General features: G+C 32.7%; 1 protein-coding gene across 1 annotated transcript; it reads left to right on the top strand.

The window, feature by feature from the left end:
* Window positions 1-4,336: 4,336 nt before the first annotated feature.
* Window positions 4,337-16,972, top strand: LOC127727783 (uncharacterized). Its single transcript, XM_052234900.1, has 4 exons — window positions 4,337-4,575; window positions 12,270-12,388; window positions 15,129-15,296; window positions 16,713-16,972. Exons 1-4 carry the CDS (start codon window positions 4,337-4,339, stop codon window positions 16,874-16,876), a joined length of 690 nt encoding a protein of 229 aa, XP_052090860.1. The 3' UTR covers window positions 16,877-16,972.
* Window positions 16,973-19,269: the final 2,297 nt, after the last annotated feature.

Genomic DNA, 19,269 nt, shown 5'->3' with positions numbered 1-19,269 from the left:
CTTTTTTAGAATCAAAATTAATATTTTTTTTAAAAGAAACTGTCTGTTGACACTTTTTATAACCGCAACAAGTGATAATGAAAACCGGGCTAACCTAAACGACGTGAACTCAGCTTACCGGGTGGTGATTGCCAGTAAATGTAATTACGAGATGTTCTATTGTTTTTGCCATATATTCTATAATATTTATTATTTGTTTCCAGCAATGATACATACTGGTAAAGGACCCGAACAAGTTGGATATTTCTTCTCAACCATGAATGTCCCTTCAATAACTGTAAAAGCACTAAAAAAACGAGAGCGAGAAATAGGATCGACGATAGAGAAAAAGGCTGCTGACACTTGTAAACAAGGAATCGATGAGGAAATACAAATAACCAGGTAATCATTCACTGAACTAATACACAATGTATGTTAATGGGCCGGCTGTATCCCGCCTCCTGGTGCTGGATTTTCTCTCCGTGTTGAAGGCCTATTAGTTGCCTTCGGCTGTTTTCTGCTTTGGTCGAGTCGTTGTCTATTTGACACATTCCCCATTTCCATTTTCAATTTTGATCATGTATATATATATGTGTGTAATAACAATGCTAGACAAGGGGATTTTATAAGCAGATTTAAAATGTATAGAAATGTACATGTAGCTACATCTCAAAATGTAAATCGTAAAGATCCGTACCCGATTGAATTTCCGTTTTCTTTATATCATATTATACAAAATTGAACATGTATGTTCAGTGATAAAAATCTCGTTATTTATGTATTTCAATTATAGAACGTCAACAGAAGAGATAAACCTTCCTTCAGATATACAGCCATGTACAAGTACATGTACCATAGAAAACTCTACTAACAATGATGTGGACATTGAACAGTTACTTTCCGTCTCGTTTGATGGCGCTTGGCAGAAAAGGGAGAGTGGAAAATGTTATAGAATCATGTACATAACAGCGTAGACGAGACCATTGATTGGCGCGCTAAAATATCCCATTGACTGGGTCAGATTAGGTGAACGTTCGTCTGTAACGCCCACTATTCACGACGTATTTGTTATAGACATTTAACCTGTGGGGTCACCAAAGGGTCTCAACGCCTAAATAAAATGATTCGAAAACAAAACTAATCAGGAATAACCTTTGTGTTTTGATTTATATTGAATACTTAAATGTTCTTTACTTGTGTTTTTGTTATGTTTTGATAATCATTTTTTATGATATCGCACGTTCTTTCAGCAAAAAAAAAGGATTTAACTGGCTTTAAAAGTTGCAATGCATGTGTTGATTATTATTTTTTTTCGGACGTCAAAGCGATTTAACAATTGCGGTTGTCCAATTATGTCATCTTTTAACTTTTATCTGGTCAAAATTTTATTTTAAAACGAATGCATGATCAACTTTTAAAAGTGTGCAAACACCAAACATATAGACAAAATATACTTCTGTCCTGTCTTTTTCGTACTTGCAAGTTATTAGACAGTAAAAAGGCTATTTGGATCAAGCCTTGTGAAATTTGCATTTCGTTTTTGAATAGGTAAAATGTATAGTTTGGTGAACTTTTCTGCTAACTACTATACTTGTGAAAAACCCTTGGCAACATAAACATATTCAGATTTTTTTTTTAATCGAGCCAATTTACATAGTAATGGACGACAACGTACATTTTATGATCGCAAATAAAATATGTATATAATATACTGTGCACTGTAGTTCGTATATTCATTTTTCTTTTGTTAATGGATTTTCCCGTCTTTCTGGGAGCGATTATTTGTTATTGACTCCTTAAGCTTACTCGCAAATAATTTAAAACCAAGACTTGCAAAAAAAAATGTCCAAACAAACCTTGGTTTTCCTTTTTTTTAAACATACATCTCAGCCATAGATAAGGACTTAAATTCGCCAGGTCTTTAATTTCAAGTTAGTGAGTTGACCAAAGTAACATTGCGGACCATTTGCCAGTTTCCATGCGGTATCCGTGTTTTTTCACTCTCTCTGTTCTGCATCTACTCAATCTAATTAAAATTTAGAACTCGGATTTCGTTATACTGCATACGAGTATGCAGTATAACGAAATCCGAGTTCTATATTTTAATTAGATTGACATCCACTCATCTTTCGTGTTTGTCATGACAAGGCCATTTGAAGCTTTCATGCTATACAGCGTGTGTTTTGCTTATTGTTGAAGGTCGTACGGTGACCTATATTGCTAACGTCTGTTGACCGCTGGAAGGGATTTGTCTGATTGTCTCTCACACCACATATTCTTATTTTTATATGCAGTTATATCTATAATAAAATTGAGAATTGAAACGGGGAATGTATCAAAGAGACAACAATCCGACCAAAGAGCAGAAAATTTGTTTTTCGTTAATTGTTTTGTTGTAGATTAGGCCGTTGGTTTTCTCAATTGAATTGTTTCATATTTTTCATGTCGGGGACTGTTGTAGCCGACTATACGGTATGGGTTTTTCTCATTGTTGAAGGCCGTACGGTTGCCTATAATTGCTTACATCCACTTCATTTAAACTTTGGTGGATAGTTGTCTTATTAGCAATCATACCACATCTCCTTATTTTTATATAAAGTTGTATCAATTGTGACTTTAGATACATTGGTGTATTGATTTTTGTTTGCGTACAACGTCTAGTGTCAAATTTGTCATGCATGTTTAGGACTATTAAATAGATTGCAGATAGTTTCGTAATTAAACGGCTTTAGATCTGTTATACGACAATAATACATAAAAAGATAAAAGGTAGGAAAATTAAGAGACCACAACAACAAAGACCATCGAGTCCTGTCCATAAATAGTAAAATAGACGTTTAATCAACAATGAACAACACAAAACCCGGATAGCCGGACGTTTGGCTCAAATTTAGTGGGGCTAATCCAGTTTAACATGCAATCCCTCCCTGGTTAGACTTGGTGCAGGCACACAATCCAGTGGGTTAAATCAGTATAACATGCACCCTCCCCAGCCCGACTTTGGCACAATATGTAGCGGTGTATTGCTGTGTGTTTGTTTAATCTACATAGGCTAGAGGTATAGGGGAGGGCTGAGATCTCACTAAACATGTTTAACCCCGCTGCATTTTTTGCTCCTGTCCTAAGTCAGGAGCCTCTGTCCTTTGTTAGTCTTCATTTTGTATGTTTTTTAATTTTAGTTCATTTATTTGTTTAGGAGTTCAGTGTGACGTCCATTTTCACTGAACTAGTACACATTTTTGTTAAAGGGCCAGCTCAAGTGCGCCTTCGGGTGCGGGATTTTCTCGCTGTGTTGAAGACCCATTGGTGGCCTTCGGCTGTTCAAAGTTGTTTACTCTTTGGTCGGGTTGTTGTCTCCTTGAAACATTCCCCATTTCCATTCTTTATTTTAACATGTAACCTTTCAAACTTTTTTTGTCTGTCTTGATTATATTTGGCAATAAACAATAAAATAAAAAAATAAACTACACAGCGCAGCTTCCAACAGGATTACAACAAGAAAATTAATTTTAAAAATGCGGTCAACAGTCAGAATTTATTAATATTATTAAAATTATTTAAAACAAATCTTTTAAAGTTTTGTGAAAAGAAAGTTTCATTTTATGTATCGAAATGTGTAACAAGTGATCATTATTTAAATCCCCACTGGAAGGCCTCTGACAGACTGAGTGAGCGTAAAATCATTGTTATCGATAGGCAATGACAAACAAGTTAAAGGTAATGTATTCAGTATTATTACCAACAAAAGTTTAACGGTTGTCTACGCTGTTATGAAAACGATTCTAATAATAAAACAGGTAAGTTATTGAATTCTCAGATAAAATGCAATGGTAAAAACCTAGCACAATAAACTATTTATTATGCCTAATTTTAGTCTTGTTTTTTCCATCTGTAATTTTCTTTTTAAAACTGTTATATAAAACCTCGTATTTATGGTCTCGCATCGAGATGAAAGTTTCCTATAATGTTCACCTTGTCTGCATATCTGTCCGTCAATGATTTTTTTTCTGAGACAAGTGCTTGTGACCATCCAAAAGAACTTGCGGTCATCCGATGTTCAGTACTTCAGTACTTTGATTTTATGAATGTTGTGGCAAGCTTTGGATTTCCAAATATTTTGACCTCGAGCATCACTGAAGAGACATTGATTGTCGAAATGCGCATTTGTTGTCGAATAAATGGTAGAGTTTATGTTATTATTTGTAACCTTAATTACTTATACATTTAGTTTGGTTGTATGTAATCTGTATCTCTATAATGTGCTATAATGTATTGAATTTTTTAATCTGTTGTGAAACTACTTCATTATAAATGCAAGGTACTTTGATGTTCATTTTTTTTTTCAGGACATGCTACGATGATTGGAGAAAAAACTGGTAAATGTTTAGACTTTGGGGTAAAATCAACAGATTGCAGAAAGTGTCTTTTTACAGATAAACAATCAGACCATGACTGTCGGAAGAACTATGCAGGAAGTGCACGATCTATGGAATCAGCAATAGCAGTAGATCTAGTTTCTAATTTTATGGAAATGGGTTACAGAGTGAAATCAATAACCATGGATGAGGATTCAACTACTATATCACGACTTCATAAGTCAGTTGATCCAAATATAGTCAAACAGTCTGACAAGAATCACATAAAGATAACCCTTTCAAACTCTCTTTATGAAATAAAGAAAGGTCATAAGGAGTTAAGCACAAGCGTAATCAGTTACTTTGTAAGGTGTGCCTCGTATGCCATTTCTCAAAACCAAGGTCACTCTGACGAATTGAATCAAAGCTTGCTTGCAATTGTCCCTCATGCATACGGTGATCACGATCGTTGAAAATCAGATCGAGTGGTGCGGGTTTCTGAAAAATCCAGAGACATACAAACATAACGGTTTACCAGGTGGGTCCGACATGTCAGGAGAACAGCTCCGATATGACTTACTGACGCTATTCCAACGATTTGCAGACAGATCGGATAGGCTAATACACATTGGTACCTCTCAGGCGAATGAGTCGCTGAATCATATAATTGCAACAAAAGCACCCAAAGCCAAACATTTTGGCGGATCAGAGTCCCTGAATTTCAGAGTAGCTGCCGGTGTGGAACAACTGAATTGTGGGCGAAAATATATAGTTGACGTAAGTACTTTAATTTATGTGTCATTATGTTTTGCGATTTTTTTTTGTCCCTTGAATAGGACACGAAGAGGAGACTTAAAATACAAATTCTAATGTTATATAAATACTATGATAAAATAATGCCTAAATATGAAATATCCTTGACAATTTCTAAATCATTACCATCAAGTGTAAAATTTTGTTTGAGAATCTACCATTACCAAAAAAAAAACAATTTTTGTTTTGGTTGGATTAACCTTCAGTTTCCATATATCACATTATTCATAAAATGTATTTAGCTGCTGTTGCAGTTTCAGAAAATAAAACAGCATCATCTGCATAAAGTAGTACATAAAGTATGAAGTAAATATTAATTTGTTCTTCTATTTCATTTGTTACTGTGTTTAAACCTATTACATCATTTCTATGAAAAACATCTTCCAAGTCATTCAGATACAAGGAAAAAAGAAAAGGAGATAAATTTTCTCCTTGTCTAGAGGTTTTTGTCTTGTAAGGTAGAATAAATATATTTTTGTCGATTTAATAGATTAATTTAAAACATTGGATATCTTCCGAAGTAAGTACACAATATTAAAGAAGTGCAAAATAGCGTTTTATTGTTATATTATGTAATTTTATAATCATCAAATTTTTATTCAAATAAGCTTATAAATTTAACTTTTTATTGTATACAGGTAAACGAAAATCATGAAATTTCACCTGGAAAAGTAACGGTATCAAAAACAATAAAACTAGACGAGAAGGCTAAAAGAGATGCAGAAAAGAAAAAGTTACCGGCTATCAAAAGGAAGAGAAAAAGTAGAGTCCGATTCATTTATTAGCACTTTAACCAAAGAGACCAAAGATGGTATAACTTACAAATCACTGATTGCCATGGGACCAGATGGGGATAATGTAGACATCGAAACAATCCCAGACCCAAGTGATTTAGAACTACCAACAAGAGTCGACATTGATAGTAGCGAGCCAAATGACACAGAAATTAACAACCGTATAGGTCACCGTACGGCCTTCAACAATGAGCAAAGCCCATACCACATAGTCAGCTATAAAAGGCTCCGAAAACCTGTTTATGGTAAAATCAACAGGCAGCCACTCATACAGTTATAAGCCCATATCAATTAATGTAAGACGCTGTGTTCTTTTGTAATATATTTCATTTGCAAAACACTAATTTCTGGATCATCAAACTGACCCGATTACTATCGATTTATGAAAAAGAAACAATCATACGTTATAGCAATCAACATAATTATGATCATATGTATGCATTTATTACAGGATACGATTCCGAGATAGTTCAATTGTCAGCAGTTTGTAACAAAGGAGAGTTTGATAAGTACATTATTCCGACAAAACCGATTCATCCAAAAACTACCGAAGTCACCCATCTTTTCAGTACAGGGACGCGTCTTTATTATAAAGGTCAGCAACTTGTGACAGAAACAAAGGAGAATATTTTTAATAGTTTTATTTCCGAAAAACTCATTACTGGTTGCACATAATTGTAAACAATTCGATGCAAAAATACTTGTAGCCCAGATGCAGCATTTAAATTCAACAATTTTACAAAACCTCAAAGACCGTATATTAGGATTTTCAGACACACTTCCATTATTCCGTGTTAAATATCCGAAAATAAAATCATATTCACAGAGCTCTCTTGCTAATGACATTCTTAAGACAACATATAATGCTCACAATGCCCTTGATGATGTAAAAATGTTAAAGGAGTTGATAGAGGTAGACAATGCAAAAGAACAACTTATTGAGAATAGTTTCGTTGTAAATGAAATAGAACGTCAATTGAAGATGTCTCACGCAAAGAAACATTTAATGGTCTCCTATAATGGGGTTATTAGAGAAAAGATTATGTCAAAAGCACTGTGCGATAGGGCAGCCGGAAGTGGACTTAGTTTTGATCATATCAAGTCTTCTTTTAGTAGAGCTGGACAAGACGGCGTTCGGAGTATTTTTGCTGAGAGGACTTCAAATGGGAAACCACGGTTTAGTAATCAGAAGAAAATTATAAATCGTGTTAGCCAGTATTTATCTAATTGACCATATCCATTAAATTATATTTTTATACATAATTGCGTGTTATTTACTTGATACTTTTATGTTCCGTGAATTTCAGGAAATGAAAGACAACTGAAATGAGTCAATGTAAAACAACGTTATATTCTGTATTCCGTAACGTCACATATTTTTGTCAATTTCTAAGCGTATCGATCATCTTTGAAGCAATTTATCTGAAAAACAAGGATGGTGACATATGTTTTTTTATGTATGTATAGATTTGGTACACATTCCTGGATATTATGTTAGTTTTTAGTCTTTCTCCGTATATGAGAAAATAGACATCCATTGAAAAATCTAGAAAAGTAAGTCGAAAAAAGGCATTTTCCCTATATATCTATGTAAATTTGGCGCCAAAATTGACATTTACTTATCAAAATTACAAAAAAACAAGAATGGTGACCCCATTTTTTATTTCTTATTCCGATGTAACTCGAATCAAAGTACAAATGTGCCAAAAAATTTAGAAATCGGGAGATATCCATTCGTTATCGTGTTACCTTAAACTAGCTTTTTGAGCTTTCAAAATGTCGCCTTTTGATCCCGAACATGTATCTTAAAGTCTATCTGACACAAATGCATATAAAGCAGTTCTAGTAAGTTCTATGTTGACGTGAAATCTAAGATAACAGGTGGCACTGATAATTCAAATCAGTACTTAAGGCGTACATTCTACAGCCTTGTTCTCTTATCGTAACCAGACAACATGAAAAAGGCAAGTCTTGTTTTCTTCTCTTATCAAATATATTTATATAACATTGTACTATTCTCTTTAAAGCAAAATAAGTACCTTGATCGATTGTACTTTAATTTGTAAATGTTTGTATAATACGTTGGAAATTTAACGCGTTAGGATAAAGAGTGACAAAAACAGAGCTGAATGTTCCAAACCTACATTGTAGCTTATCTTTTGTCTGTACTTATACTATCACATGGTTTCCACCTTAAGGTAGATGGGGTGTCTAAATTACAATCCATAGAATTTTTTAATAATTTGCCAAAATGTAGTTTATATCATGCTTTTTAAAAAAAGATAATAAAAAGAATGGGTCACGGGGCTTATTTTCACGCTACAGGTTGTGCAAAATTGACAGATTTTGTATGGATTATGCATGGAAAACCCAATTTTCTGCCATAAAACGAAAACTACACCATAGAATTTTGAGATAAAATATGAGAAGATAGCTTTAATAGTATGCTTTCAGATAAGAAAAAGAAAAAATGGGGTCACGGGACCCGTTTTCTTGCTACATAATAAAATAGGTAAATTCCTAACACATTCCATTGTAAAAGTAACTTTATCTGAATTATCTGCCCTTACATTTGAGTTGCCTCCCCTTATGTGGCAAAGTTGGAAAAAATAGAATCAAACAAAAGTATTCTGTTTTTTTGTAAAATACAACCATAAATATGATAAAATATGTCATTTCCTATATTGAAATGAAAATTCTTACACATGAATAAACTACTACTCTCAAAATTTGCACCTTTTATTAAAGATCTAGACCGATTGTTTTCTGGTATTTCAAAATCCAAGATGGAGGAAGACACCCTATCTACCTTAAAAGAAATAAAAGTTGAAACAACCAAAAACTAATATTTGTATAAAACTTACGAAAGCATGAATAACTAAATATTTTTTGTTGGTTGATTTAAATATTTCAATGTTAATGGAACATACTTGGTTCTTCCTCTCCCAACAAATATTACGACGTCCGAAAGATTAGGAAGTACAGTGGCTAGCATTCTAACTACTTATATACCAGGAGCTTTTTATTAAGACTCTGACGAAATTTTCGTTTATTACCTTCATATTCGACAAAATTATTTCTTAACCAGTTTAACCATAAAGATTTCATGTTTGTACGTGACCTTTTGAGTCATCCCTTATATAGGATAGATTTTAGTAGTTCTTGGACAATATTTAAAAGGTCACAGCTTACACAAAACATTTCATCTCAATCAATAACACAAAAACACGCCCTTTCCATTTCTAGGAAGATATTTGAAGATATTTCAAAGAATAAATGTCAAAAATAATATGGTGTTCAAAACAAATGGCGGTCGTTGTCATGTTAACTACGACGTCAAATGCCCACTCACTTTACTTTATTTTGTTGAATTTGAAATTTGTCTGTTTTTATTTGTTTGTACGTGAACTTTAATTTTTTGTCAGCTCTTAATGGCAAGCCGTTTTAGTATTTATTCCATTTTCAAGATATCTTAATAGAACTTTAGAACTTTATCAAATAAAGTCGGACGCAATAACTGCGCTACAGGAGCATCACTTATACATTATACATTATAATTACAGATGACAGAAATTAAGATGTCTTATAAATTCAATAAGATATATTATTAAAAAAATGAGATATCTTATATAGTATATAAGGTATCTGCAGAATTCAATAAGGTATCATATTAAACGTTTATGAATATATCTTTTTTAGTTTATTAAATAACTTATTTAGGCTATATATAAGATATCTTATTTAGTTCAAAAGATAAATTGTTATTTTAAAAGATATCTCATATACAATTATCAGATATCTTATATATTTTTTTAAAGATTTTTATAAACTATACAAGATATCACATAAAGTATTTGTTTAAAAGATATCTAATGAAGTTTATAAGATATTCTAATTAAGTTTAAAAATATATTATAAAGTTAATAATAAATCTTATAAAATTAATAAGATATATTATTAACTTAAAATTAAATACGATATCTCATAAAGAATACAATATATTTTATATACTTTATATATATCTTATTTACTTTATAAGATATCTTGAAATTGAGTAAATATAAAAACGGCTTGCCATAGCCCTTGCTTATATCAAAGTGGTAATTGTATTTTACTTTAGCTAACCAAAAGCGTCGGTCCATATAAGAACGTATAATAATTATTATTTTTACAGATTTTTATGACGTCAATTGCACACTTGCAAATACTTCACTTTTAGATTTTATATATGTTTGATTACTAAATGAAAAGGTCAGTCCATTTAAGAATAAATATTTTCTAGATTTTTGGCGTAATAACTCTCCTAGCAGTTCTCGCAGGAATGTAAGTATGGCTAAGGGTTGTGGGGTTTTAAGTAAATATAAAAGAAGAATTAAAGTCAATAATGTACCAAGGGGGCAATCAAAAAGAAACAATACAACCTCATTTAGTATAAATACGACAAGACAAACTAAAGTCCACAAAACATTATGCAACTGACAACGCCATGGGGAAAAAAGAAAAGACTGAAGACAAACAGCAGTATACAAAACACAACATAGAAAACTGAAGACTGAGCAACACGAACAAAAAACCGGGGATGTTATCAGGTGCTCTGGAAGGGTAAGCAGATCCTGCTTTACACGTGGCAACCTTCGTGTTACTCATGTAAGTACAAACCCGGTGATAAGTCTAATTCGGAAGGTCACCATCCGGAAAAAGGAGGTCAGGATTCTGGTAACGACGATTGGAACATATCCGTCGTCATCTGTGAATACAACTTCATTTTATAGAAGTTATGCATCCCAAAAATGGTAAACGAACTTGCAGATCATGCAAAGGAAATTAATCTTGGGTATCAATATCTCAAAACAAACATTTGTATATCCAGGCTAAATCTAGATATTTTTTTGAAGCTAAAGCTCATGATCATTTAAAACAGTTTTAAGCAACTTTAACCTCCCTTTGTGCAGTAGTAACATACCATAAACTAAAGCGTGTCTACATATCTCAGTTGATTGTGTTCTCATATCATTATGACAACTTCACTAACACGGATGCCAGATATAAAGAAAACCCCAAAATCGTGCATCCACACTACGAGAATGAATCTCTGAAATAATCACTTCAACAGTTCAACGGTTTCCCTCACGAATTTGTTTTTCGTTATAGTCAGTCTCAACTAACAAAGACATTAAAATTCTGACATTGACTCAACAAGTTCACTATACTTGCATGGAGATTTGTGATTCTGATTGTTTAGTCACCAATATTTTTTGTCTGTTATACCGTGATTGGTGATTCTGAATGCTTAGTCACCAATAGTGTTTGTCTGTTATACCGCGATTTGTCATTCTGAATGTTTAGAAACCAATATTGTTTGTCTGTTATACCGCAAATGTTTAGTCACCAATATTGTTTGTCTACTATACCGTGATTCTGAAAGCTCAGTCACCAATAGTGTTTGTCTGTCATACCGCAATTTGTGATTCTGAATGTGTAGTCACCAATATTGTTTGTCTGTTATACCGCGATTTGTGATTCTGAATGTTTAGTCACTAATATTGTTTGTCTGTTATACCGTGATTGGTGATTCTGAAAGCTCAGTCACCAATAGCGTTTGTCTGTCATACCGCGATTTGTGATTCTGAATGTGTAGTCACCAATATTGTTTGTCTGTTATACCGCGATTTGTGATTCTGAATGTTTAGTCACCAATATTGTTAGTCTGTTATACCGCGATTTGTGATTCTGAATGTTTAGTCACCAATAGTGTTTGTCTGTTATACCGCGATTTGTGATTCTGAATGTTTAGTCACCAATAGTGTTTGTCTGTTATACCGCAATTTGTGATTATGAATACTTAGTCACCAATATTGTTTGTCTGTTATACCGTGATTGGTGATTCTGAAAGCTTAGTCACCAATAGTGTTTGTCTGTTATACCGCGATTTGTGATTCTGAATGTTTATTCACCAATAGTGTTTGTCTGTTATACCGCGATTTGTGATTCTGAATGTTTAGTCACCAATATTGTTAGTCTGTTATACCGTGATTGGTGATTCTGAAAGCTTAGTCACCAATAGTGTTTGACTGTTATACCGCAATTTGTGATAATGAATGTTTAGTCACCAATATAGTTTGTCCGTTATACCACGATTTGTGATTCTGATTGTTTAGTCACCAATATTGTTTGTCTGTTATACCGTGATTGGTGATTCTGAAAGCTTAGTCACCAATAGTGTTTGTCTGTTATACCGTGATTTGTGATTCTGAATGTGTAGTCACCAATATTGATTTGTAATTCTTTAGAGACGCTGTTATACTATAAATACATTCCCATTTTACAGCCTTGCAGATTCTGAACCACAGAGAGAGCAAATATTATTTGAAAAAGTTGATAAAAATTTGGATGGATATTTGACCAGGGCAGAACTTGATTCGGTTTTTCTTCTGTTTGATACAAATGGTAAGTCAAATAAAATATGTTTGCTTTTCAAAGTAAACACGCATGGGGTGAGGTACACGAAGACGAAACTGACTCCATGATTTTGAAAAAAATATGGCCATATATAAATGAACGTGGTCATATCTAAGACTCTCAAAATATCTATGCGTGTCAAAGCTTGAGGGTTAACGTTCGGAAAATATTGCTATCTGTACCATTCAAAATGATCACTTTTATTCTTACTAATGTAAAGGCCATTATTTTATTTAAACTTAAAACATAAAAGGCAAACACAATTTCAGAAGACTGTTACACTTGTACTTCTTGAAATTATTTCTATGTTGCCCTACATTTGTGACCTTTAAATCTAATCGATAATTTGGTCATTTTTTTTTAACATTTATGCTAGTGCTCGGTTTAAACATTCATATAAAAAATATCGTTTAGTCGTATGCAAATGGATAGCAAGCCACGTGAAGTAAGAAGTATCCGGTCAAGACAACGGTGATGTGCCATTTGATTTGGTTTTATGCAAAGCTGTTCGAGTTCAAACTTAATACATTTAAATTTTCTTTGAGGGACGAAAAATATTCATTTTGCAAGAACAAATAAGAGAATCTGTTGATAGTGCAAACGTAGGAGAAAGCAAAATACTGCATTAGCTAGATGACATTTTTATTAGTCAGATCACTACAGTTAAAGTCTGAAAAGGGCAGTATTTGTACTCAACTGTACTGATTTTTACTCGATCATTCTGAATTTGTCAAATTTTATTCAGCTGTAGTCTGACCCATACTTATGTCTGGACCTACACTAAACCAGTTCTTCCCCATTTTTTTTATAGAGTCGAAACCATACTCGACATAAGTCTGAACTTTAGTCGACTTAAGTCTGAACCATACTCGACTCAAGTCTGTACCATAATTGACCAAAGATAATAATATTTTTATTTAGAGAGAGTAACTCATTTTGATTACACCAAATTTTAATAAGACTCTCTTAAAACAATACTAATACATTAAGACTTAAACATATAAATTTAATAATAATGATAAATAAATATGCATACAATTTATATTCGATACTCAATGATTCTATGGCATTACAGTACAAATATCATGGCAATGTTAAAAGTACATATATTTGTAGGTATTGTAAAGATAAATAAATTGTAGTAAGTTACACATCCGCGATTGTTAAGATAGCACTACTCTGGTCGAATATGGTTCAGACATTGAAAACAGGAAGAACAGGTTTAGTACAGAAATATAGGAGTACAGGTCAATAATCGGTCGGTTAAATCTATTCCATTCGGGTCGTTTACTTGTTCAGACTTTTCAGTATAGTTCACATTAGGTTAAGTACAAAGCAGAACAGTCTAGTATGGTTAGGATGGAGGTAAACTATTCAAAATGTTCGAGTAAAAATCAGTTAAGTCGAGTACAAATACTGCTCATTTTAGACTTTGATCAAATGATTATCAACTGATCAGTTGAATGTACACAATATTGGAATAATGTGAGAAAAAAAATATTATTGCTAAATAAGAAATTCGTCAGTGATGGCGCATTTCTTAAAATCCTTTAAAATATAGACATAAAAATCCATAGTTATTGTTCAAATTATTAGAATACTTGAATTTACTCTATATACTAGTACATGGTCCACTTAACTACATGATTTATGTACCTGTCCTAAGGCAGTAGACTGTAATTCAGTGGTTGTTATTGGTCGCTGTCTGTTATATTTGTTTTTCGTTCAGGCTGTTGTTTTTTTGTTTGTTTGTATTTATTTATATTTTGCCATGTCGCGGCCTTTTATAGCTGACTATACGATATGATTTTTACAGCGGATGACCGTGAGGTCATTCCGGTGTATTGCTATCGGCTAGATTTCCATTACGTAATATTCGTTTTGGGTTTTTAACCGATCTATAAACATGATGAATACGTAGACATCATCAAGTGCAAACTAACATTCCTTATCGTTTGTTATAAATTCATTTCTTCAATGAATACTCATCAAATATTTTTTTAAAGAAGATAAATTAATAATATTAAATTTTTTTGTTATATGTATATACATATAAGTAAAAAATCATTAATATCTATGCACACGCATGCGGAAGAATATCTCAAGAACGTTTGCAATCTCAAGGAACGATAACTCTGCATGGATGATTAAACATTTTTTGCGGGAAAATACGAATGCCTACTCAAATACATTCTATTAGAAAAATCGAATTATTACAGAAGTGTGACGTGTCCACCATGCACTTGCACTGCACTATTATTAATATATTAGAATAGAATGATATACAAATCCATGAAAATCATATATACATGTAACCGTTGAGTAATATACAAGTATTAATATAATATATAACAATAAACCAGAGTATACTGATTTGTATCACTACAATATAATAGTCATTACAGTGAGGATGAATTCCCTGTCATTAATTTATCATCCACGCACGAACTTGTCCCAGAAAAAAAATTATATCTGTTCATTAACCTCACTTTCAGGTATAGAGATGTGATTTTTTTTCTGAGACAAGTGCTTGTTGGACCATCCACAAGAACTTGAGTAAATCTAATAATACTATGATATATAAAAGTGTTTTGAATTTCTTTTTAAAAGTTGCCTCGTGACATTATTTGGTATTTCATGGAAAGAAGGACACTTGCTTATGGGAGATTGTATTTATGAATTAAAACGTTATATACCTTCTAAGTATACGTACCTTATTTGATTTTAGGAGACCGGAATATAACTAAGCAAGAGTTTGACACTGACTGGATATCTCTGTACAAGTTAGGAACCCAAAAAGAAGCAAATGTGTTGTTTGATAAAGCTGATGCCAACGACGATCTTCTTATCGATGCAGCTGATTTACCATTTATCTTCAAATTCTTCGATGTAAATTGTAAGTTATACGATTCTAATCTTTACCCGATTTCAATCTATGACAATGACATTGCACGATTATTTATATTTTTAGATTTTATAAATTCGATGGCAAAAGCATCTTTCCAAAATTATAATTGAATTCAATCGTTTCGGTAGTACGCGATTCACATCATAGCCAAATTAGTTTAGTCAGCGTACATCCGTTAACGTGCACCTGAACAGAATCCATCTATCTAAATAACTACAGATACATAGATATACATCCTCTGACTTAATAAACCGTTTAAAGAAGGTCAAATGTTTCTGAGAAATAGTTGAAAATAATTATAAAAGAAAAATGCCGTAATGTATTCAATTTGATCTCGCCTTAAATAAAGGGTATACCGATTTGACTCTCGTGTATATTTTTTTTTCCAGACATCTGCTAATTGTTGTTCTCCACCGCAACTCGGTGGTAAGGTCATAAAAATACCGGGAATCCGTCCGTCTATGCGTCCGTGTGCGCGTACGGTCTTGAGAGCGTTCTCACACGTTCAATTATTGCAAGAACTTTATGAAATGTATATGAAATGTTTATATCAGCAATGTCTCGGACTAGCTCGAAAATATGCCGATCAACTATTTCTAAAGGAATTGTATCCCTTGGAAATATAGATTATATGGAAATTGCATTATAAGCACTCTCGTGCCTTTATTCCCTGTTTGAATGATTTTAAAGTGTTTTTATATCCGCAATTTCTTGGACGAGTACGATAATCAGCGCTCAACAATTATTTTTACAGGAGTTATGTCCCTTGGAAATGTAGAATCTGTTGGAAATTGCATAGTTAGCGCTCTCAAGCATACATTCCTTGTCTGATTTTTATGAAATTTATATCAAAGGTTTTTATCAGCAACGTCTTGGACGAGTTCAAAAATCATTTACTATTTCTACCGGAATGATGTCCTTATGAAATGTAAATTATATGGAAATTTGCCTCATTTCTTATTGGATTTTTATGAAATACATAAGTTTTGTATCAGCAAGGTTTTGGATGAGTTCGATAATCAAAAACCGTCAGACAAAGAAAAGAAGATAACATATGGTCAAAAGACAAAATATGGAAAGACAAACAACAATGTTCAGCCAATAACGTAACGTAACAAGACCGTACTGTGACCTATAATGGTTTACTTTTATAAATTTTTACTTGGATGGAGAGTTGTCTCATACCACATCTTCTTATATCTACTAAATCTAAAACTAGAGCAACACGAACCTCATGAAAAAAAAGGTGGATTCATGATGTCCAGAAGGGTCTACAGATCCTGGTTCACTGTTGACGCTTGCCCGCGATTCTTTATATTCTATTTTTCCTATCTTCCTGTCTATCTGATTATTAAACTTCAATACACAAAATTTATTGATAAATGTATCGTCAATATATTTTAGCTGACAATACAGTGAGTATTGATGAGTTTTTGACACAGTGGGGACAACTGACTCTAATGGCGTTTGGAACAGCACCAACAGTAACTCCAGACAGTACAACTACAAGTGACAGTACAACTACAAGTGACAGTACAACTGCAAGTGACAGTACAACTAAAAGTTAACATACCAATGTCCATACTACACCAAGATATTAAATAAGACATTCCTTCTAATTCATTCTATTAATGAAAATAAAAGCAAGTGTATTAAACATCAAAGATGTTTTCGTTTGTATTATTTTACTGATAAAAGTAATCTGGAAGGAGATTCTTGCTGTACTAACAATACAGACTCATTCAAAAGCTAGATTAAGTCCGATGGATTTCTGATTGGTTTGTGAGTAAAAGGACAAATAAACACATTTACTCACACCTTAAAAATATCTTGTATTACTTATAAATCTAATAAATTGTAATAAAAATTATACCTTGATATCAAAAACTTAATCAACACATATATAACTACTTCTCCTGTGTGAGAGATCAAATCAAATCAAAAGCTTTATTTAGAGTCGATACATATAAGCAAGTGTATAATGGCTCGTCAGAGCTTTTTATACCGACAAAAATAATTTAAACAACTTAAATGCATTCCTGTTTTGTTGAGATTAAAAGCATACACAAAATACTGTCAATGTACATGCTGTTATAGTATTTCCGATGGTTTTGCCGTAAATGAAAAATAAAATAATTCTCGTGATGCCATGAAACCCGTTTAAACAGGGATAACGTTTGGTTGCCATGCCACCTGTTTATCGGGTTTAACGTTTTAGTTGCCATGACACCAGTTTATACAGGGTTACCGTTTTAGTTGTCGTGACACCAGTTTATAAAAACGGAAAATTTCAATATGGGTATTCAAGATGCGATCCGATATCAGATCAATGAATAATGTTCCCTTTACTGGCTTAGCTTGCTTATATAATGTCGAGTCAATTTCATGTTGATAAATAAGAGAAGTGCCAAAGATGAACAAGTTTCTGAGTGATCATCTGGCTATATATGCATATACACAAACACCTAAAATACATATTACTGCCAATGATCTTCAAGAATTTTTTTTAAACAAATGATATATAAAAATAACAAGCTACACAAACGGCACAAGAAACCCCGGAATTTTGCATTAGAATTGTCGTTAGAATGACCTGGAATATTTAGGAAGCATCTAATAACAAGTTAGTAAAATGGCTGTGTAGGACAACATGCAATGAAAACATCCATTTGAAAATAAATACTGCGTAAAAATGAATGTTAAAAGTCCAATAACTCTGGAACGACTAACCATAAACCATTTTTTAATCTGACCGCCATATTCAATAACTGTGAAATGACAGAATCATAAATTTTCAAAATCAAACGGTATCTCTGGAAAGACGACACCAAAGAGTTTTACAATCAAAAGGAAGCTTCCTTCTATCAATCCTAATATTTCGTTAAAATTTGGTGGGAATTGGTTAAAGCTAATTTGAGTTATTGTAGGAAGTGTTCATGGACAAACTACAGTATACCATAATACGTCCGATCTAAGATTGGCTTATATTACAACACTTATGAGTATATGCACAAAGGAGATAAATAAATAACACATAAACAACCACATAGACCACATCTTACTTAAAAGTATGGCAAGCGAAGCAATCCAAAGCTTTTCAGAAAGCTAAAACTTGTGAAGTGTTATTTTCATTTATAGAATTTTCAACTATTGGAACGCCGGTGTGTTTTCGTATGTCATTAACTTCTCACTAATTGACAAATAGTTGTCTCCTGTTTCCCCAAAATCTAGCAATTGGCACATAAGTCTGTCTGTTCATACTCATCCGGACGTAATATTGACAAAGGATATTTGACTTTTAACCCAAGTTTCTTACATATTTTATTTTTATTTATAGGACAAAAACATCTGAAACACTTTAATAACATGTGTATTGACAGTTTTTTGTTTATGCATTAAACCTCAAAAAAACAAAGGATGCATTTGAGTTGCTTAGAATTTTTAAATATTTTATGATTAAACACTGTACACCTCTGGTATCTTTCGTCCCTCTTTTAGACCTATAACAACTATATGTGCTGCCAACAACATTTCTTCCGACGGCAATTCCAGAATTCTCACCAAAGGCAACAAATTCCTTATGTTTCAATTTACATCGATATAACATGGTCTATCAAATTGTGTCATCATAAAATAAGTGGGGAGTGTAAATTATTATATTGATATATGTAATTTAGGTCTTATTTTTCAATGGAAGGCATTCTTGTTTGTTCTTCTTTACAGTTTAATTTTATTTTAAATATCTATCCACAACAGACAGTGACTGACGGCAAACGTATTGCCCTCTTCTATCAGACCTTTTTCTGTACTCCTATAAGGTAGATTTTTTACAGAAACCTCTCAAACAAAATGAAAGAATCTTCCACCATTAATTTACTTTCCGCTATACGCATGAAGATAATCTCTACTAAATATTTTATATAATTCGGTGACATTGCTGTTTGTAACTCATTCATCTTGT

The sequence above is a fragment of the Mytilus californianus genome, unplaced genomic scaffold (assembly GCF_021869535.1).
Source record: "Mytilus californianus isolate M0D057914Y unplaced genomic scaffold, xbMytCali1.0.p SCAF_2, whole genome shotgun sequence".
Classification (NCBI taxonomy): Eukaryota; Metazoa; Mollusca; class Bivalvia; order Mytilida; family Mytilidae; genus Mytilus; species Mytilus californianus.
The sequence above is the reverse complement of the archived record's forward strand: the minus strand, read 5'-3'. Positions and strand labels throughout refer to the sequence as shown.